This window comes from Pyrgilauda ruficollis, unplaced genomic scaffold (assembly GCF_017590135.1).
Source record: "Pyrgilauda ruficollis isolate IOZ18807 unplaced genomic scaffold, ASM1759013v1 scaffold61, whole genome shotgun sequence".
Classification (NCBI taxonomy): domain Eukaryota; kingdom Metazoa; phylum Chordata; class Aves; order Passeriformes; family Passeridae; genus Pyrgilauda; species Pyrgilauda ruficollis.
In genome coordinates this window covers 1,761,655-1,781,950 of record NW_024527822.1, presented here as the reverse complement: position 1 = coordinate 1,781,950, position 20,296 = coordinate 1,761,655, and the positions used below count along the sequence as shown (strand labels likewise).

At 39.5% G+C, this 20,296-nt stretch overlaps 1 protein-coding gene across 3 annotated transcripts in view; it reads right to left on the bottom strand.

Moving 5' to 3' along the window:
• Positions 1-20,296, bottom strand: part of CELF2 (CUGBP Elav-like family member 2) — a 376,204-nt gene extending 355,908 nt beyond the window's left edge. For 2 of the 3 annotated variants that reach the window (XM_041483783.1, XM_041483782.1), the window contains exon 1: positions 19,944-20,296. In XM_041483783.1, the coding sequence (XP_041339717.1) occupies positions 19,944-19,996 (53 nt within the window). In that variant the 5' untranslated portion in view covers positions 19,997-20,296. The remainder of the gene's footprint in view (positions 1-19,943) is intronic. The other variant, XM_041483785.1, reaches the window with a different exon arrangement.

The window sequence follows — 20,296 nt, the reverse complement described above, 5'->3', positions numbered from 1 at the left end:
ACAGGATTTCCAGGGAAGGGTGGATTCACCATTCCTGGAAGCATTCCACATAATGACTGGACCTGGCACTTTGCAATATGGTTTGGTGGGCATGGAGGTACCCTGTTAAAAGTATTTTTGTGCAAGCTTGGAGGCCTTTTCCAGCCTGAATGATTCTGTGATTCAGCCTCAATGTCCAATCCCCAGTCTCAGTTCTGTACTCCATTTATCAAGTAGACAATGGCAGTCCTCCCTGTGTCTCCTGGGGGTGATATGGACACACACTCACCCAGCACCACGGAGCACTGTGGGATCTTGCTTGTCTCAATACCCATCACACACACCTTTCAAGGGGAATGCTTTCCTCCCAGTGAGAGATGTTTTGTCTCATTCACTTGCTCCAGAGTATGAGCATCATATGGATGTAGTCGATTCCACTATAAAAGAGAACTACAACTTTGAAAAAATGGATCAGACACTGGTTTGATCTAAGATGACGTGCAGTCCCTCCCTGCCTTGGACTATACTTTTCTCAGACGTAAGCAAACTCCAGACTCTATCATCTTTCCTTTTCATAGCCCACTCAAGTCCAACAGATATAGTTATGTGCAAAGTGTCTGTGATTTTTAAATTTCTGACTATGCCATCATTCTTTGAAGCAAAACTGAGCTGCGTTTACATCCAGCATCCCCCACAGCTCTCATGAGTCAGTGGAACAACTCGCCCTGTATCCTCACAGATCAGATCCCATTTATCAATAATTTGTAGCCAGATACACAGAAGATCCCTTTTTCCATTATCCCACTTGGGTCAAAACTGTTCAAGAGGCATTGATCAAATGTAGATGTGATAAAAGAAGTGACGCTGTCTCTTTTACCACAATCCTCCATACTGTTTAAATTGAAATAACTCAGATTTTCCATCTTAGATTTTTTTCCAAGAGAAAGCAGCAAGAGAATCATTGTTTTGGCCTCGAGGCATTCATCAAGCCCTCTCATTTCTTTCTGGAGTTCAGCAGAGTAGCCACTTTATCTGCTGTGTGATTGGATAGGTTTTTTTTTCCCCAGGAAGATACTTCATTTTAGTGTATATGGAAGGTATATTGCACATAGAAACCAGGGGAATAGAGTAGCAAGGCACTAAATCTATCTGCTAAAGAACATTTATTCAAAGACAACCACAAGGCTCAGTCTAATTGACAATTTCTGCTTGGGGCCCACGATTAAAATACGAAGGCTGCTGCAGGTAAGAGCAGGAAAGAAGAAGAGCTGCCATTGGCAAGAGCCTGCACAAGAGCTGTCATGACCAGCAGTTATCACCAATTTGCTTTTAGCACCTCGTATTAATCAAGATGTGATGAAAAAAGGCTTCAACTCAACAGCAGGGTGGAACCCAGGGGACAAAGGTGTTAGGGAGTGCAGGAGCAGGGGTTTTGTTACAAGCATTCTCTGGAATGTCTTGGATATACTAAACATGCACGTGTAAATTGTTGGGTTTTTCGAAACACTTTAGGCACATAAAACCACACATTGCCTGTTACTGCTCTGCACAAGCTCATCAATTCAATGAGATTCTGCATAAGGATTTTCTTCCCTTTGTGTCATCTCTGTGAAAAGAAGAAACAGTAGGCAGAGGAGTTAAGAGTCTATTTCTGTTTTTGAAGAGTTCTCTGTCAATTAACCCCAACAGATGCTAACTATGCCATGCATTTGCTGTGACTCACCGAGTGAAGCATTTTCTGAACCCAGCGTTGAGGCAGCAAATATTTAATACGTTTTGAAGCCAGCAATCAGTGGAAAGGAGATGTGGTTCACTGACCACATTCATCCGAGAAAATTCAAACACTTCACTCCTGCACCGATCTCTTGCACTGCTGGAAGAGATCCTTGTGGGATACACCCACTTTCTCACGCCACCTTGGTGAGAATGGTGGTGCCCTCTCCCAGATTAATGATGCATTTTCCTGGGCATTGTTCCTGTCAAACTCTTTCTACAGGAAAATACCTGCAGCACAGGCACTAAAAATACGATCAGTCCTTCATTCCTTCATGAGTTGCATCTAGCTCACTTAAATGTTGATATCCAACCTAACTGAAAATTAATAATGGTATATATATTTACCTTTATTCTTTTCTTTTCTTTTTAAAGAAGTGAAAAACTGAGCTTTCACCAGCTGCTTAAATATTTGACAGAGTTTATGGCAGATTTTGAAAATCACACTGAACTTAATGGGGCCACTGTCTGCTCAGACACCTCTCTAAAAATCACTGTAAATCACACACACACAAAAACCCCATGTAAATTAAACCCTCCTTGTGTTCATGTCTTCATTTGACAGAATGAAATTGCAGTCAGGCATTTGGCAAATAATTACATGAATACAAATCTCTAATACAGAGACTCTCATAAAGAAAAAACAACCTGAACTAATATTGCACTGGAGTCACGACTGTGGTTACAGAGTAGTTTCACTTGACCTAATTTAAAGGGTTTTTTGTTAGACAGACATATTTATGTGCTCTAAAGCCTACCCTAGTTTAGTGGGCTCAGAGCTGATGCTGGTCTGCTTTTAATGGCAGTTTTGCTTTGAAAGTTCAATGTCTCGGGCATCACTGAGATTTGATGACCTGAAGCTGTAACAATTTGTGACTTTTATATTTTATCTTGAGAGCTCCACACGTATGAGTGGAGACCAAATGGTTCTGCTCAGTGCCTAAATTGTCTTTACAAGGCTGTTTTCCCCTGCTTGCTGTGCTAATACAGCTACTGTATGTCCAAGCTACCCTAGAGGACAATACTTATGGGTCTGTCATGTGCATTCTGCCCAGATTTGTGATTTAAAATTAATTTCAATAAATATTTGGAGAAGAAGATGGACTAAGATTGGTGAGAAATTGGGAGAAGGAGAAGAGAGACTTCCAGTCTATCTTCCCAAATGATCAGTGATGAAGACTATAGGGAGAACCTGCTGGAGGAGAAGGACCTATGCCAGGAAGAGTTTCAAAGCCCTGAGAAGATCAGATGGAAAATGATTTATTACCTTTATGTAGAAACTTCCCTGCACCCATCATCCTTTATTCCAGCTTCAGGACACAGACCAGCATTTTACACCAACTTTTCCATGTCTTCATGTCAAGCAATTTAAGAAAGTTTATAATTTCCTTTACTTTTAATAAGAGTTCACTTTTTAGGAAGTAGAGATATCCAATGTATTGGGTTTTTTTTCCTTTAAAATGGGTTGGCTGAAAAACACATGCACAAATACCTATCAAAAGACTTAAAGCATAGAAAGTTTATCTCTGTACTAACAGCTGCAACTATCTTCATTCATACACATTTTTGAGAGGAAACCAATTATGTCAGTGACTTACTCGCTTCTCTGAGGACTCTCTTCCCCCAGCTAACAACCCTTGATGGATTATTTGAGGAAAAAAAGGGGGGTTTAGTTTGAATCCAAGAGTACCCAAGAAGCTGGAAGGTGATTAAAGTGAGGTTTGAGAGTTCAAAGCAAAACATGTTATTTAATACCATATAAAATAATTTCTATTCTAAGATCTAATTAGGAATGAGTGTAATGAATCCTACCTACTCTTCACAGAGTACCATTTAATTCCAAGTGTTTCCAGCTTATTTGTGGTTTTTAGAAGTGGACTGGCATTGAAAAGTCAGCCATCTCCTCTGGAAAATACATATGATTACATTGCTGCTTACAGTCCCACAGCCTACTGTAAGCAGCATTTATGGAACTACTGTCATCCCACATCATCTCTGAGCCTGTACATCAGGTGCATGCATGTCTATCCATGACATGTTTAAATCCAGGAACCAGAATTCATTTGTGCTTTGGCAAGTGCTGCAGACCCCCACCTAAGGAGTGATGTTATACTAAGAAATGTAAATGTAAATATAAATATAAATATAAATATTATATGTTTGGATATCTGCTCATGTTTCAGCAGACTTTACAGAGAGGCAAGGAGTTACTTAGAAAGGAAGGAAATTCAGTTTTACCTTCCTTTACACCTCACATACTACACTCAGGCCACATTCACATGGTCTCCACATCCCTGGTGTGGGTCAGAGGTTATCCTGGTCCATCCTGGGCCACTGCTCACAGTTACACATCTTGGGCATCACCAGCTGAGGTCTCCAGGCACTTCCCAACATTTATCTGTGCTTATCTGCCTCAGGAAGTCCTCCACAACTTGCTTCAACTCCCAGATCTTTTCTCTTCATCTTCTTCCTTTTAGGTCTTCTTTTCCTCCTCCTTTCCCCCAAGATAATTTCTTTCCAGAAACACATCTTTTCAGCCTCCTCTTTGGAGGCCACAAATGTCTGATTTTTCAGTGGATCTTTTAGTAACCTGGTCCAGTGGAAGCAGTCCCTGCTCACAGCAGTGGCGATGGAACTGGATAAGTTTTAAGGTCCCTTCCAACCCAAACCATTCTGTGACTTTGTGAAAACAGTTTCTGTGCAGAAGGACAAGAAGTGATCAGCTTGCTAATTGATGGATCAGTGCTATCTCTATTAATTGGAATATTTAACATATTCCACTTTTTCCTTAAGTCTGGGTGTTCACAAAGAATTACAAGCAGTCTTGTAGCTGTTGCTGAGAGGAAACAACAGGCTTTAATGCTTGGCAGTTCAAAAGTTCAAATCTGGACATCCACTCCCCCACAAATCCCAATTATCTTGCTCATGTTAGCATTAATGATTATTTTTTTTTTGGCTGCAACTGTTGTCAAACATGTATTAACTCATCTCCTGCAAGTACTTCACTGCAGAGTCACATGGTTTGGAGCAGGATAATGATAAAAATCTGTTTGTATTTGACTACAACCCTTGTTTACAGATTACATGTATGTTGATAAGATTGTTGTTCTCTGCTGTTTTTATTAAGAGGTGTAAGGCAGGCATTAATCTCCTGATTTATGAGTATCAGCACTATGCATTAACTCTCCCTCTGCTAGATAACCTGTTGAGCTGCTGCTACATTTCATAAGAATCCCCACAAGGCAGCAAAGCATAACTCATAAACTAGATACATCCCTCCAAAATACCAAACACATTTAATCATGCCCACAAATATTAGCTTTAGCTTTATGTAAGCCTCAAATGAGCACACAAATCTTACTATCACTATTTGAAGTCTAAAACACTGGCAAGATTCCTAAGTAAGTCACTGTGATTTTGGAGAACACTACAAAATTCAAGCGCAGCAGTAAAACACAGCCTGCCCCAAACAAGCAAATACATTGCTCTGCCAAACCAAAGTTCGCAGGAAAGTTAAACACAGGATTAGGAACAATCGAGACTCATGGAGAAGAAATGTCAGGAGAGGTTCACAACCTTATGAAAGTTACCTCCCCAGGCTGAGGGCTGTTTCTGGTATGATATGCTTGTGTGAAACTCAATAATCAACACTCTTTGAAGTCAAGAACGGTTAAAGGTGGCCAACATCTCGAGGGAGAAGCCTTAGCAAAAAAAAGTCTTTAAAACTTCCCAAGCAGTGTTGTAATTTTGGACCGTGTAGATCATAAAAAATCCCCACAAAACCAGCGCTTAATCTCAGGATGCAGGAAAAAGGCCAGACACTCTTAGGAGCTCAAATGCCAAAAAATAAGAGCACGAAGGATTTTTAAATCACTAGCCATCACTTTTCCTGTCTCAGCGACTGCCAGTGAGCAAGAGGATCATTTGAAAACTTGGCTATAGACCCTCATTTTCATTTTGTTTCTTTTAAACAAATACTTCAGCCTAACAATCTCCAGGACAAACACAGCTAAACAAAAAAAATTCCCCACCCAAGCACTGCCTGATTATTAAGACCTTGGTTTGGCAAAGAGCTTTCTTCGACGAATAAAAGCATAAATATATTGTCTTCATACATAATCTGGGGACATGCAGCTAGAATTGATTAACTCTGGTATGGAGTCTTAAAAATAACAGGTCTTTAAAACAGCAAGCCATGAGCAGGAGAATACAAAAGAACTCGAGTTAAACTATTTTAAATGATATAAAATCTTTCCATGGAGCACACTGTCAGAAACCTTTGCAAGCTAATTTCTTCTGTGGGTGCTGGGCAGGAGTTTTATTTGGTTTCTATAGTACACATTTGAAAGGACCATGAAAATTTGGCCCAGAAATGGGACTGATGCTTTCCATTTGGAACCAGGAAACATTTATAATACACATAGCCCAGAGTGAGGGAAAGACATCACAGCTGAAGCAGAAGTGAAAGTTTGGTTAGAAGCAGATGCAGATTTTAGAAGAGTAGTTCCTATATCACTGGGAAGTCAGAAATCTTTGTGTGGTTCCTGTTTCAAAAACTCGTGATCTGACAACCATAAAAAAAATGAAGGCCTCAATGCAAGTTCTAAGATTGTGCAATAATCTTAAGGTAAAGAAAGTTCCACAATATGATTTTATATACATTTTAAAATGTATATAAATGCATATAAATGTATATACATTTATTAAATTTATATACACAAATGTATATACATTTTAAAAATTTCTGCATTTTTACCTTCTGACTGAAAAAAAACCTTATTGACCTCAAGTGTCACTGGGTACACACAATCATCTGTGCCTTTTCCCTGAGTATTTACAGTCCAGAAATCCCCATTCACATAATCATTTTCCTTGGAGCCAAGGAAATTTTTAACGATGGAAACTGACAGCACTGGATTCATTATCTGTGCTCCTAAAGATTTCCCAACACCAGGATAATGGGCAACACCATATTGCCTGGTGACACAAATATCAAACACATCATGTAGGACCTTAGGCTATTACTGCTGTTTCCCACCTCCTCCTACCACTGACAACACTGCACAGAAAATTAAAGTTCACGATTTGTATTGTTGCTCTCTCAAACAAGCAAGAATCATAATAATGAATGAAGGCTTGAGGGGAAGAAAAAAAAAAAGTAAATCCCATTTTTTTTCTAAACTTTACCAACCGTGTTTATGTAAAATGTTTTGATTCTGTTTGAAGTTAAAAGTTGTACTTTTTCCACGGGAGGGAAAGGAGGAGTGCTGAAAATCATCTATTTGCAAAGAAGGAAGGAAAAGCTGCAAATCGGCAGGAGTTTGAAGGGACAATTGAGTTAAGAATCATTCCTGCAATTTGGTTCAGTTCACCACAAGTTTAAGAGCCACTCAAAGGTTCAACTCAGGTTTTGATTTGACCCCTCAAATTTGACATTTACGGACTTAGACTGACTATTTCTGATTTCAAAATAAAAGGAACACTGTAGTCCCTTTCCACCCTGTTCAGGAATCAGATGTGTAAAGACAGTCACATAGGAATGTCAGCTTAATCCCTCCCACCTTTTTTGAACTTCTTGTTCGGCTTCTGAGATGCTTGGCAAGGAGCTGGTAATCTCAAAAGTACTAAATTGTCTTAAGCTTCCTGAAAATAGGCAGTCAGGAAAAGCAGAAAACCTCTCAGGCACAAAGCTTCAACAAGGACACTTTTAATCCTCTGTAACATCAACACCTTATCCCGACATTGTCCTCCAAAAAAACCCCTAAAGGAGACCCTCCTCCCCCAGAAAAGTCCCAAAATGAAACCCATATCAAAGCAAATGAAATAATGAAAAAGATAAAGGAAATAATAATAGTGAAAAGAAAAAGAAAAAAAAAGCTCCACTAAACAACCTTAACACTGAAAGCACCAGAAACAGCAAAAAATCCCAAAGCGGACCCCCCTGGCCCCACCAAATATGAATCTGCATCTGATTCAGCATGACACAATCCAACAAAGATACACACATTATCCCCAGAAAAAAGAAAGATTTCAAGGACTCCAGCTTTTGCAGAATAAATTTTTCATTCTTAATGTGTAAAAATAATGTGGAGAAAAAATAACTTGCAATATTAAATGAATAAACCTTGGTTGAACATACAGGTCCTTCCACACAAAAATGGAATTAAATTAATACCAAAACTATATCCAAATTATATCAAGGCTCTCTGTGACCATAATTCACAATATTTTAAGTGCACATTGAACTTCAGAAAATTTGAATTTCAACCTACAAAAGATTGTGATCTTGAAATCTTCAGTACCCTGTATTTTCTGGTCAGCCTGGTCTAATCCTTTACCTCAGAGAGAGGTCTGTGTTTAGCTTTGATCACCATCACATCAAGCTCCCAGGAATTAAATGAGAATATTGTTACATTAAAATAAAGTTGTTTATAATCAACCATGCACAAGCTGTTGGTATGGCTAGCTGCCACACAAATCAAGGTTAAAACAGAGCAGGCTTAAAGCTGAAATATAACTAATATGACATTATTCCTTCAGACATTTGGTTAGGCTGACAAATTTGTAACTCTGTAATTTACACAATGTCCCCATGACATGTGGCAGTACAGCTATTGTGTACGGAGATTTTTATCATGGGAAGGGGGAGGGAGGGAAGTCTACATTTTCCTTATGCAAATCTTTCCCATAACAATGCCAGAATACATGCTGACCTGTTAAAGTGTACAATTTTCTCATCTGAGAGTACACAAAGTTCAAACGGGGATGGATAATTATTTTAATTCAATGCAAAGTTACCCAGTGAAACTCATTGGTCCAAAAAGTGGTTAAGATCCTGTATACAATGCTGTTAAAAAAATAAGTATATTCTTTAGTAACACAAGGCTTGAAAGGTTTGCACTTTCTTTTTTTCACGCATTGCATCAATAAAGTAAATGTTGTTAGAATTCAGTAGTAGGAAGGAAAATTCAATGAGTAGGATTTTAACACTATTGTATAACAGCAATTGTCTCATTGGATCAGACAGGAGTTTGTTTTATGTGACCTTTCATCCCTAAGAGGTACAAAAAAACCTCCATGGATAGTGGTATGTTGCCAAATAAGGAAAGATTCTCCTTGACCTCAGACAGTAATTGGTCAAAACATGAGGACATATATCCTTCCCCATACATTTTAATCCTATCTGATTGTAGATGTTCTCATCACCCATAAAAATGTATTTTTTTCCCCCAATTCTCAGGATTTGGCCTTCAGAGTATGTAGTGGCACACTATCTTGTGAGCTAATTGACATGTGGGTTATTGGTTTTAAATCTTTCAAAAGATTTTTGTTTCTCCTTTGTGTTATGAAAAAATTCAAACAGCAGAAGCCTCAAGTCACCATTTCTGAGAAGCGCTGGCTATTCTGTGCAACTCTTTGCTTCTGTAATTAAACTCTCCTCAGAAGGGAGCCCTTCTGGGTCTGAAACTTTCAGTTAACTCCTGCTGGAACCCCTCGGTTCAAGCACATTTTTTACCATCTTCCTGAAGCAATTCAAAATTGGCAGCTCCTACCGAGGCCATACAAAGATACCATATATAGGTAACTGCTCTGTTCCAGATCATCACATCTTAAGGGCCTGTCATACATACTGATTATTCAGCTTCCTCCCTGCAAAGCTGATTTTATTCCAGTGCCACACGAAGCTTCCAGCTGCTGAAGAAATAAAACATGCCCAACCCTTTGCTGCAGAGCTCATTCTTCTTCCCCATCCCACTTTCACCACATAGATTTGTGCAAACTTCCTGTGTGATCTGACTGCTGGTGTGTATTATAAGAAAAAATGGAGGGAGGGGAAGAAAAAAAATAAATGCAGAACTTGTTCTTTCCTCCAGATTGTCACATTTTATGGTGTTGCAACCTGGAGCCCAATGTTGTTTCATGTCCAAATCCCAAGCTCACTGAATACATGGCTCACCTGCACCAACACAGCTTATTTTCTCCCTGTTGTTATTACATTCTCATAATAACTGCTTAAATTTAATCCATGACATGAATTGCCCATACAGGATGTACAATCAACCTTGTAATAACTTGCAGAGTTTTTAATGGGAAAACAAGGCAAAAATTAGTACAGTCAGATTAATACGGGTACACAATACATTCAAGCTGGGTTTCTCTATTTTAAAGGGCTTTTTTTTTAAGGTGCTTTATTTTTCTTGAACAGTGGCTATGATATTTTGGGGATTTTTTTTTTCTTTTTGTTTGTTTGATTGATTTGTTTTGTTGGGGTTTTTTCCCCCTTCTGGAAATTAACCATGGTCTTCTCCTAGGACTTTTGTGCTATGATGCATGCCCAGTAAACACCTGTAATTGCAACAAAAATAATTCTGGCCAAGATAATTTCTCATGTGCATGTGAAGAGGACAAAGTCATGCCTCCTGGAATTGGACCTGCAGCTTCTTCCTTGCTCATTCTTCTTTTTACCTTTATTCAACCACACAAATGTGAACAAAATTTTCTTTGCAGCAGATCAGATTTTTTTTAGTCTATTTTGTCACGGCAAGAATAATTGCCTATTTCTGTTGCTGGACACTCTGCTGTGCCTGGTTGTACAGTATCTGCAGATAAGATGCAGAAGAAAGGATGTAAATTACAATAACTGCATCCAGGCTGAGATAGAAAAATTCAGATTGTTGTTTACTATAGAAAATATTGCTAGAGAAGGTACTTTTAAGTTAGAAGACATCTTAATGAGCAACTTGCTTTTTCTCTCGAGTGTGAAAAGCTGAAACAGCTTTTAAATTCTTCTTATGAAAAAAATTGAGAGCAAAGATGAGGAGACCAAAAAGTCCACATAAAATAGTGATCTAGCCAGCTTTGGGGCATCATGTATCAAGACTCTGCAGTTACACTTAGAATACCTGTGTGCATGATGTAAGCTCTCACTAAGCACAGCTTTTAATTAATCTCATGCTAAACAGAGCAACTTGCTGCCCACAGATGTAGCTGTGACTCTCAGTGAACAGCAGGGAGATCTAAACTCAGTTAAGAGCTGTCCCAGAGCTAGATGTACAAAATCATGTTGTTCTGGTTTAAAAATAAAAACAGCTTATGCAGGAATGAGAAAACACCCAAAAAACAACAACCAAAAAATCCCCCCAAACTAACCCCAAACCCAGCCCTCTACCCCCACCACATTTATAAAAATCAGGAATGTTTCAGCTCAGATAGGTAGCAAGAAAATACTTTGCAATAAAGCATATTTGATTTCTCCTATCACTGCTTCCCAATAATTTAAAGTTCATGTGCAACTCATGTAGTTAGTTTATTCAGCTTGTCTGCAGCCTACAATGTCATGGGTTTAAGTTTGTTCATAGATTATGGTAAATTTATTAGTCTACTTGAAGGCTAACTAAAGAGCAAAGAGTTGGGTCATCTGTTTCTTTTAACAGAGGAAAAAATAGCTAGAAAATTAAAACTTAATGTAACTTTATTCCCAAGAGGTTTTTAGAGTCCAGACTTCAGATAGAGCAAAACTGGGCATCAAAAACACAGGCTGGAATTAATTAATACAGTAAGTACTTTGACCGAGACTTTTTTTCTTCTATTAGATCCAGAAACTTTATGTATAAGAAGAAGGATGTTAAGTCTTCTGCAAAACACATGGGCTTCAACTCCCAGTTACTCTAAGTCTAGATCTTGCTCAATGGAGCTTTGTCAGTTTGAGCCAGCAGGAAATCTAACCCCAAAAGTCACATAAAAGACCCTGCCAATTAATTCCTCTTGGAGTCAATAAAAGTTTACATCAGTATTTTAAACTCTTTTCTCCCCATCACCCCATTTGAGACCTTTAATACCTATCTCACCCTTCCAAGCTCGTAATTCCTCCCAGGCTACATAAATCCTTTATTTTGGCGTCTCCAGGCGAAACCTGACCCCAGTCAACAACATTTCACAACTCTTGGCAAGGTCAGTTTTTCCAGCAAGGGGGAAGTCTAAAGGCTACAGAGACCCCCCTGAGTCTCTGCAGTGCCAGAAACACCGAAGTTCTTCCCCAAGACCACACCAGGGCAGGAAGGATGCCCAGTTATGATGCGCCAAGTTGGCCAACATTCCCAGCCCCTCTAATGAACGGGCACATAGAAATTAAGGTTCAAATACCTAACAGGGATCAAGGACCCAGTAGTTCTTCAAGTAAGTTGCATGGAAATCTATGCAAACCTCACAGTAACTAGAAACAACCTCTGATTAATATGCAGTAACCCCTTGCTTGCTTTCTTAGAACAAAGATTAATTACATCCTAAGAGATCGAGATATTAAATTCATCGCAAAAATGCTTGAAGGTGATTTTAGTTACTATTTGCAAAATTAGGTAGTCTCAGCTTGAGATCTGCCAGTGCCTCCTAGTTCAGGATTAGTGTAAGAGGTAGAGTCGTGCTCGGATGACACGTGGAGATTAATTAAATTGTGGATTTATAGCCTATTCTTTGTGGAGAACAGTTATTAAGACTACATATTTTTCAGAACTGAAATGTCCACTGCTTCAAAGGCTCATTTAAGTCCTTTCTATAAGGTTAATGTTTTCTTTGGGACCTAGAAACCAAGAATCCAGTATAAAACTCAGAATCTTTAAACTAAAAACCCCTAACCTCTCCCCCCTTTAAAGCTTTTCATAGTATCTTACAAATCCTTGGGTGAACTATCCTTAATGAAATCACTCAAAAGTCATACCAAGATTTTCAACCCCAAGAAAGCTCTGGTTCCATTCATCTACTAATTTAATACATAAATGTACTCAGCCATTCAGGTATGTTAAACTGAATATCAGTCTACTACTGAAGAGTGTTGCAAAATTACCTGAACAAGTACATTAATTCTTTAACAGATAAAAAATATCTATACACTGTGTTTCTAGAAGATAACTGGCTGCAGGCAATTTAACTTGATATCTGAAGAAGAAAAAAAAACTCCAGCACAACTGACATGACAAGTTTTCCCCATAATCTGAAATCCATCCATTCCACAAAAGAGAGAGTACAACTGTGGTAATCACTGAGCCTCCCAATATTTCTGCCTTTAGAAAAACCTTCACTTTTAAAACTCAGTTGTAAAAATCAAATGAACTGCAACAAAAAAAATCAGTATCTGCAGGTCAACAGGTGTTCAGTAACAAAGTGGTCCACTAATACCAGCTTGGGATCAACTCAAGAACAAGTGTCTTGTAGTGGATTATGACAACATCCCTCTATATTCAAGGAATGCATGGACACACCCAGATGAGGAAAAAAAAAGAGGAATTTCCATCACTTGTGATGAAACATGAGGAAACACACAATCAAATTTTTTTAAAAAATCTGAGAAAGTTATATAAAAATGCAATTAATATGAGATTAGGTTTGGGGTTTTTTAATTAAGGAAAATGAGAGTATAATCAGTAGAAGCATGTTCAGCTGCTCATATAAAAAAGGTTGGATGGTAACACTTAAGTTATTGTAAGGGGTTTTTTAAGTGTCACAGAGTATTTTTCAGGAATATTAGAGCTCCTGAAGTCTGAACAGGTTTATTGGGAGACAATGATACCCATCAGACAACATCCAAAGGGAATAGTTAGAGTATTTTCCTAAGAGATGAGAAATTCATCTCTTGCACAGGTCAAGCTGTGGAAAATCTTAGCAACAAAGACTACAAATCTCTCTGGTTTCACCTTCCTTTTCTCCCTCCCTGGTATAGCATCTTGGGACTAGCAGAGGTGCAAGACATCTTTAATGAAGTTCTCTTCAAAAAAAAACCAAATCCTAACAACTCCTTGGAAAAAAAGCTGGTGAGTGCAAGGAATTTGTGTGCCTGGTCCTTGGTGTTATCTTGCAAAGGCAGAAATAACAAAGAAGGGATTTTAGTAAACAAGCAACAAATTATTTACCCTCAAAGGAATGAAATTCTATTTTCAGTTAAATCATTGTTATGAGGGCAGGTGATGAAAAGCCCAGCCCAAGGCTGAGCCCCCAGTGCTGGGGGCTTTATAGGACAGAGCTGTACATCTGTATAGCCATGAAAATCTTAACAGTCAGAGTAAATAAAACAGGTATTAACAGTTCCATTTTACCTCTGGGAACTGGGGCACACAGAGATTAACTAACATTTCCAAGCCAACACAGAAAGCCTGGGAAAAGCATGAAATTACAACCTCATCTCTCAAGGACAATGCCAGGCTGCCGCTGCCCAGGTACCTTTCCTCTGTACAGGCAACTTCCTCCTTATTTCAGTTCCACTGAGGGCAGGACTAGACAAAGCCTAAAATTTGAGTGGATAGGTTAGGAAAGACTTGCAGGAGCACATTAGGACTGCCACTGATTTAAGAGATGAAGATGAGGAAATGGTAGAGGGAAGCATCATTAAGTAATGTGTGAGGGAAAGGATGATCCTGCTTTTTCCTACTTCCTGCAACATGGATGTTGCACATCCTACCTGTGTAACTGGGTGAGAAATCACCAGTCAGGAATGAAATTCTGGGATATAATAGATGAAGAAATAACACAACCTCCATCTCCTCTCAGGAGGAGGGAAACTGAGGTCAATGGCTCAAGGTCTTAGCAGGGAATCCACTCCAAACACTTCCCACATGTCCCAAAACATGGATACAAGAAAAACTTACATGCAGAAGAACCCTTCCAGTGCATTGCTTTGTTAGCAACTGCCATCAGTGTGCCAAACCACAGAATTTCTTTGCTGACAGATGTTCTGGACTCAAAGTTAAAACTGCAAAACCAGTCAGATCAATTCAGGGAGGAAGGAACCATCAAGGAAAAGCCATAGCTGCTGGCACAAGTCCCTGAACTGCAGATCACTGGCAGAGTGTTACTGCACCTCAGTGCCACAGACTCTGGGCAGACAGCTGTGCTGCTAGTGCAGTAATTTCATATCATGTTTTAGGTGTTAGGACAATTCAAATAATTAGGCAAAGGGACATGGCAGCAGCAGTAAGTAAACCTCTTTGTGAGAGATCATTCATTTGAATTGGATGTTTAAATCCCCCATAAAGCACCTGGAAGATTTAACAACTCATGTCCAAATGAACAAGATGTAATGAGCTTGTACACAGGCTTGATATGAAAAGTGGATTGTTTTTAGCAAAACGGTGGAGAATAACCTCTTATTGAAAGGAGTGATAGTGAATTTTAATCAGGGAAAAATGAAGATGCAAGAATAAATCTGCACAGGCTTAGAGGAGGACTGGATGACTTGCTCACCCATCAGCAATGAATGCAGGAATGTGCTACATCCTAATCTGCTGTTTTCTGTTCTCTTTACTGCTTGCATCATCCCATAGATCCTGGCTTTTTAAGAGGAAAAAAAACCCCAAAAAACTAACAAAAAAACAAACCAAGAAAAGCTGTCCATATTGTCCTTGACAAAGTGCAAAGGAAACACAAATAAGAAAATATGAAACAAAAAATTTAAAATTCACACTGCAATACAGCTGGCCTTAATTTTTCATCCCAGTATTATTCACTTGAGTGACCTTAGAGTTAGACACTCAAACTGAAAGCAGAAGAATCCACACCATGTTTTGCTGCTAATGTTTAGCTTATCAGAGCTTGGCAACAGCCACCATCCCCTGGTGATTCTCATCTGTGTCACAACTTGGGACACGTGTAACCCTCACTAACACCCCTTTCAATGCCATCTCTGACACATCTGCATTTTTGGATTGGTAAACTGGAAAGCCATTTCTAAAATGTGTTTTTAGTTATTACAAGATACACACACCCTCTTTCCACACTTATTTTTTTTTTTAACCAAGCATATTGTGGCAATTATGAGGGAATTTGTATTCTCCACTGACATCTGAAATTCCATTTTCTGTATTTCATGGTGGAGATGTTGTCCAGAATTATGTCCCTGGGCCAGACTTTCAGGGCTTGTTTTCTTTTCTTTTTTGAGTACTGGATGAAGAGAACATTGTCCAGGTCCTCAGAGTAAAACACAAGTGAAATATTTTCTTTTTTAGTCCTTTTTCCAAGCATTTGTGTGTTGGGGGGTCCATGCATTAACTGGTCTGTTCAGGTACTGAACACAATACAGAATGCCTTATCTTAAGCTTTGCTCAATTTATTGTTCTGCCAAATTTTAGCTGTTGTGTCTGCTTTCCTCCCCTCCTCCCCAGTTTGAACATTTTGAAGCTATTTAACCCACCTCAGCTCCCAGGCAGTCACAGGGGTGGATGTAGGGATAGGACTATTTGCCCAAAACAGGTCATAATGCACACAATAACACAGCTGAAATTGCTCCTCCTGGGCTGATTTGCCAAGCATGAAAAACACTTTTTTTTTTCTTTTCTTTTTCTTTTTTTTTTTTTTTTTTTTCCTGAAAAGCCAAACCATTAACAGGCTGTTTGGATGGTGTGTGTGGTGGAAAAAGACATTTTGGAGAGAACATTTGAATTGGTACATCCGCCTGACACATGATGTGTGAAACAAGATGTTCCCAGCTCCACCTGCCAAGTTGGAGCGGCCGGTTCAATAGGACTTGTGAAGTTCCAATCATCTGCATGCAGAGCAGACACCAAGATTCTCTGCTTCCCAGGCTGGGGGCTGACCACTCCTCTGAGTAAAAACTCCTACTCTTTCCTTGGATTTCACCTTGAGGTTGCAAAGCCAAGTTAAAACCGACTTTTAATTTTTTAATTTTTTTTTTTTTCCTAGCAATGTGCCATGGAAAGGTCACATATTTCTTCAGACAGGAATGCAAAGGGGTACAAGGTCTTCCCTGCATAGGTAACTTATATGATTTATAGTGCTGTATTTAGCCTTGTTGGAGCCAAATTAAGGCAGAAAAGCAACAGAGTAGATGTGGCCTTGAGGAATTAATTTTTTTCTCCTTTTTGTGTCTCTCCTTGCCAGGCTACAGCTCTGCTTTTACTGCTGTAGGGGCCCAGAGCACAGGTTGCTCCAGAAACCATTGTCCAGTCACCTATAGGGAACAAAACCACATGCCAGAAGTTCTAAACAAGTATAAGAGACTTTTCTCAAATCAAGGCAGCTGATTTTGGTCTCTCTTATGCATTAGGGGGTGTCAATCCCAGCTCCCATCTCATTTTGAAGATGGTAAATGAGGTTTCTGTGTCTGCAGAGGGCTGGGCGAGCACGCTGTGTTTGCTGGGAAGGCTCTGAAGGATTTTTCTTTTCTCTTTTTTTTTGAAGGCTTGAAGTTTTGCCAATCTCTCCTGGCTCCAAGGAATACAACAGGACATGGTGCTTATTGCAGTCCCACTATGAACAGGGAGATCAGGCAGTGGTGTGCTCATGTCACAGCATAGATCTTATGCTGGGAGCTTATCCCAGAAGAGACAACAGGAGGAAAAAATAAAAATCCATGCATTCCCTTTCCAGTAACTTTGGTACTCAGATCACTCTGAATAAATCCAGTGAAAGAAAATGCACATTAAATTGTGTTTAGGGCTCTTGCACCCAGAGGAAGCTGAGACTCACCAGAAATTATTGCAGCTCTCACTGTCCCACTCCAGACAGACAAAACCAAAGAGGGAGGCCTGATGTAATATTATATACACACACATCATATTGCCATTTATTTTATACCTCTGCTAGCTGTCCCAGCTAGCAGCAAAACCCCCTGTCATGCTCCAACACAACCTCTCCCTCCTTTTAGGCTTCACCACCAGCCACAGCCTTGTTTGTTGCTATATTTTACCATTCTCTTCATTATTACTTTATTCAGAGGCCAAGGGAAATGCTTCCAGAGGGTTTGGGGAGGAGGGCACAGGAGCTGTGCTCAGCTGACATGGGGGTAACCAGCACCAAGGCTGCTCTGAGCCCCTGGGGATTATGAAGTCCCAGTGTAAATATTCCCACCTGCTGCCTCCACAGGATCTGCATCCTCCAGTCTTTTCCCAGACAATCAGGCCCCAAACTATGATGGAGTCACAGAATAAATTATGGGGGTGCAAAAAGTAAATAAAATTGAGAATTTACCAGTGTAGGACACCAGTTTAGAGCTGGTGGTGGCATTTGCTACATCAACTCATTTGAAAGAATTAGTTTGTGCACCTACAATAAAGACACAGAAATATTCCTCTATTTCTTGTAAATATTAGCTACAGGCTTCTTTGGGGACACACTAAAACCAGGAACTTCAGAGGCCTCAAACAGGTTGGAAATTGGCCCAGAGAAGAGGAACTAAAATATATAAGAAAAGTAGAAGTGGTATTGCAGTTCAGTAAGTCACAAGCCATATGAGCTATGTGATGACTTTTAGCTCTTTTTCTTTTTTCTTCCAGTGATCATTCTGCTCATATTACTACTCATATTACCTATTGCCTTTTGGCACCTCTTAACCTGCTGCACCCTGCCGTGGTGCTGCACAGTGTCACATCTGTGCAGAGCTGCTGCTCTCATCACACACAGAAAGTTCACAGAAATGTCCAGAATTAATCACATCTTTGACCTGCTCTCTGTCCATACAGCTGCAGTCTCCACATTCACACACAAAGTTGGGAAACTTCAGGCTTGCTGTAGGGGAAAAGTGCCTGGGAGATATTTCTTTACAGGTATGGAAAAGGGTTTTTTAAAAAGAAAACAGCATTCTTCGAGAGGACAACATTGTCTCTTCCTTAAATCTTCTTGACTTTCATGTCCTCTGTGCCATCCTTCAACTGCGTAAACCTGGCTTGTCTCTCAGAGCAATCAGAAAGTCTCATAGAGCTAGACAAAACTTAAAATAATTCCTAGAACAGCTCTCCTGGAGCACACAGGCTGTAAGGCAGCACGAAGGGGGCTCTGCAGAGGCACTTCGGTGGCATTCCCTGGTGGTGAGCCAAGGAGCCAGCCCGGCTCTGGTCCCTGCTGGGCTGCAGGCAGAGCCCCCAGCCCCAGTGCCACTCCCAGCCCCGCGCCTGAGTCCACACCGAACTTTTGGAGTCAAACAGAAACTCGTCATTCTGTGCTGACAGTCCCAAAAGACCTGAAAAAATGAAGTAAAATAAACTTGCAACAAGCCCCCTGTGCCAAGTCGCATGCCACAGGCAAGGGTAGAGGGTCTCAGTGCCCAGTCTGACACAGAGGCTCAGAAAATGGTCAGAGAATTTTAAACTCCTAAAATAGAAAGTTCAGTGAGGGAAAAAAACCCCTTAGTCATGTAAGTAGACTTTATATTTTGACTTTTCCTCCTTCAGTTCAGAACGCAGTAAGGTCTTTAAAAAATTGTATCAAGAATCTAAAGGATACTTCAAAATATGATTATTACATCTATGGCATAATAATATCACAATTCATAGCCCCCAGTCCCTGTAATTCACTCAAAAAATATTCAGTGCAGGCAGCTTCAAGTTTTGCAAAAAAAGCTGAGGGGTATCTATGCAACTTTACATTTAAGTGATTTTATAATTTTGCCGTCTGCACTCCCAGATGTTTCCAATGTCTTATAGAAGTTTCTGCAAACCATCTGCAAACTTTTATACGTCTACATTCTCAATAAGGCAAAACCAGGCACTTACAGCAGCCTTAAACACAGACATTTAACACTTGGATCTTCAATATCTGCAGCAAACATTAATGAGGATATTTTTTCCCCTGTATAATTTTTTGCAGTTCAAATTATAATTTTTCACTAGGCAAATTAAAAAAAAAAAAAAAACAAACACCCAAACATCAGTGCTGCAGGTAAAAAAGTAGCAACTTTTAAATGCCAAAGACATGCCCTAAGAGAGGCGACAAAGTGTGGAAGTTTCAACAACAACATGAAACAAGCACTTCAGTCTCCCTTCCTTCCCCCAAAACTATTTTTCTCTTCTTAATCAAATTTCATGCTGTTTGTTTTTGCTTCTCTGGAGTTTCCCATTCATTTCCATGCAGAGCACAACAAGGAAAGCAGAGAGTTAAAGCTGCAGTTGCAACTGGTGTGAGCCTTTACTAGTAGCTTGAATTTACAGAGCAATCTCTCCTTAAAAAGAAGTAAGAAAAAAAAAAAAATTCCTCACTGCACTGTAACACTGAGAAGTATATTTAAAAATTCTCTCTCGGGTCTCTCTAAACATCTGTTCAAAGGTTTTGCTGTATCTTAAAAGGGCTCTAATTACCAGCAACTCCTTTCTTACTTAAGCCCAGGGCTCACATTTCGATTATAACTCAAGCTCCAGTTAATTTAGGGCTAACCCCAAAATGCCTGTACCAAACAGAAGAAAACATAGGCCTACCTTAAAACTTTCCAGCTTTTCAGAGGATCCAAGTCAGAGATTATAGACACCATTGTAGGAATAACAACAATAAAATATGTATGTTAAAAACGAAAAAAAAAAATAAAATAAAAAGAAGAAAAACCACGGCAGAGAAGGCTAACCACAAAAGCAGCAAGTACTCTACTCAGTGTGGGAATGACAACAAACCCAGCACAGCTCTTCCTCCTTCTCAAGCTGATAAGCACTTGTCCCAGCTTCTCTCCACCCCCAAAATCAATCTTGTGCTATATTGCTTCACAGTCCCAGTTTCATTTCTTCACCACTACCTTTTAAAGCCCTTGTAATCTGCTCCAACTGATCAAATTTGACCT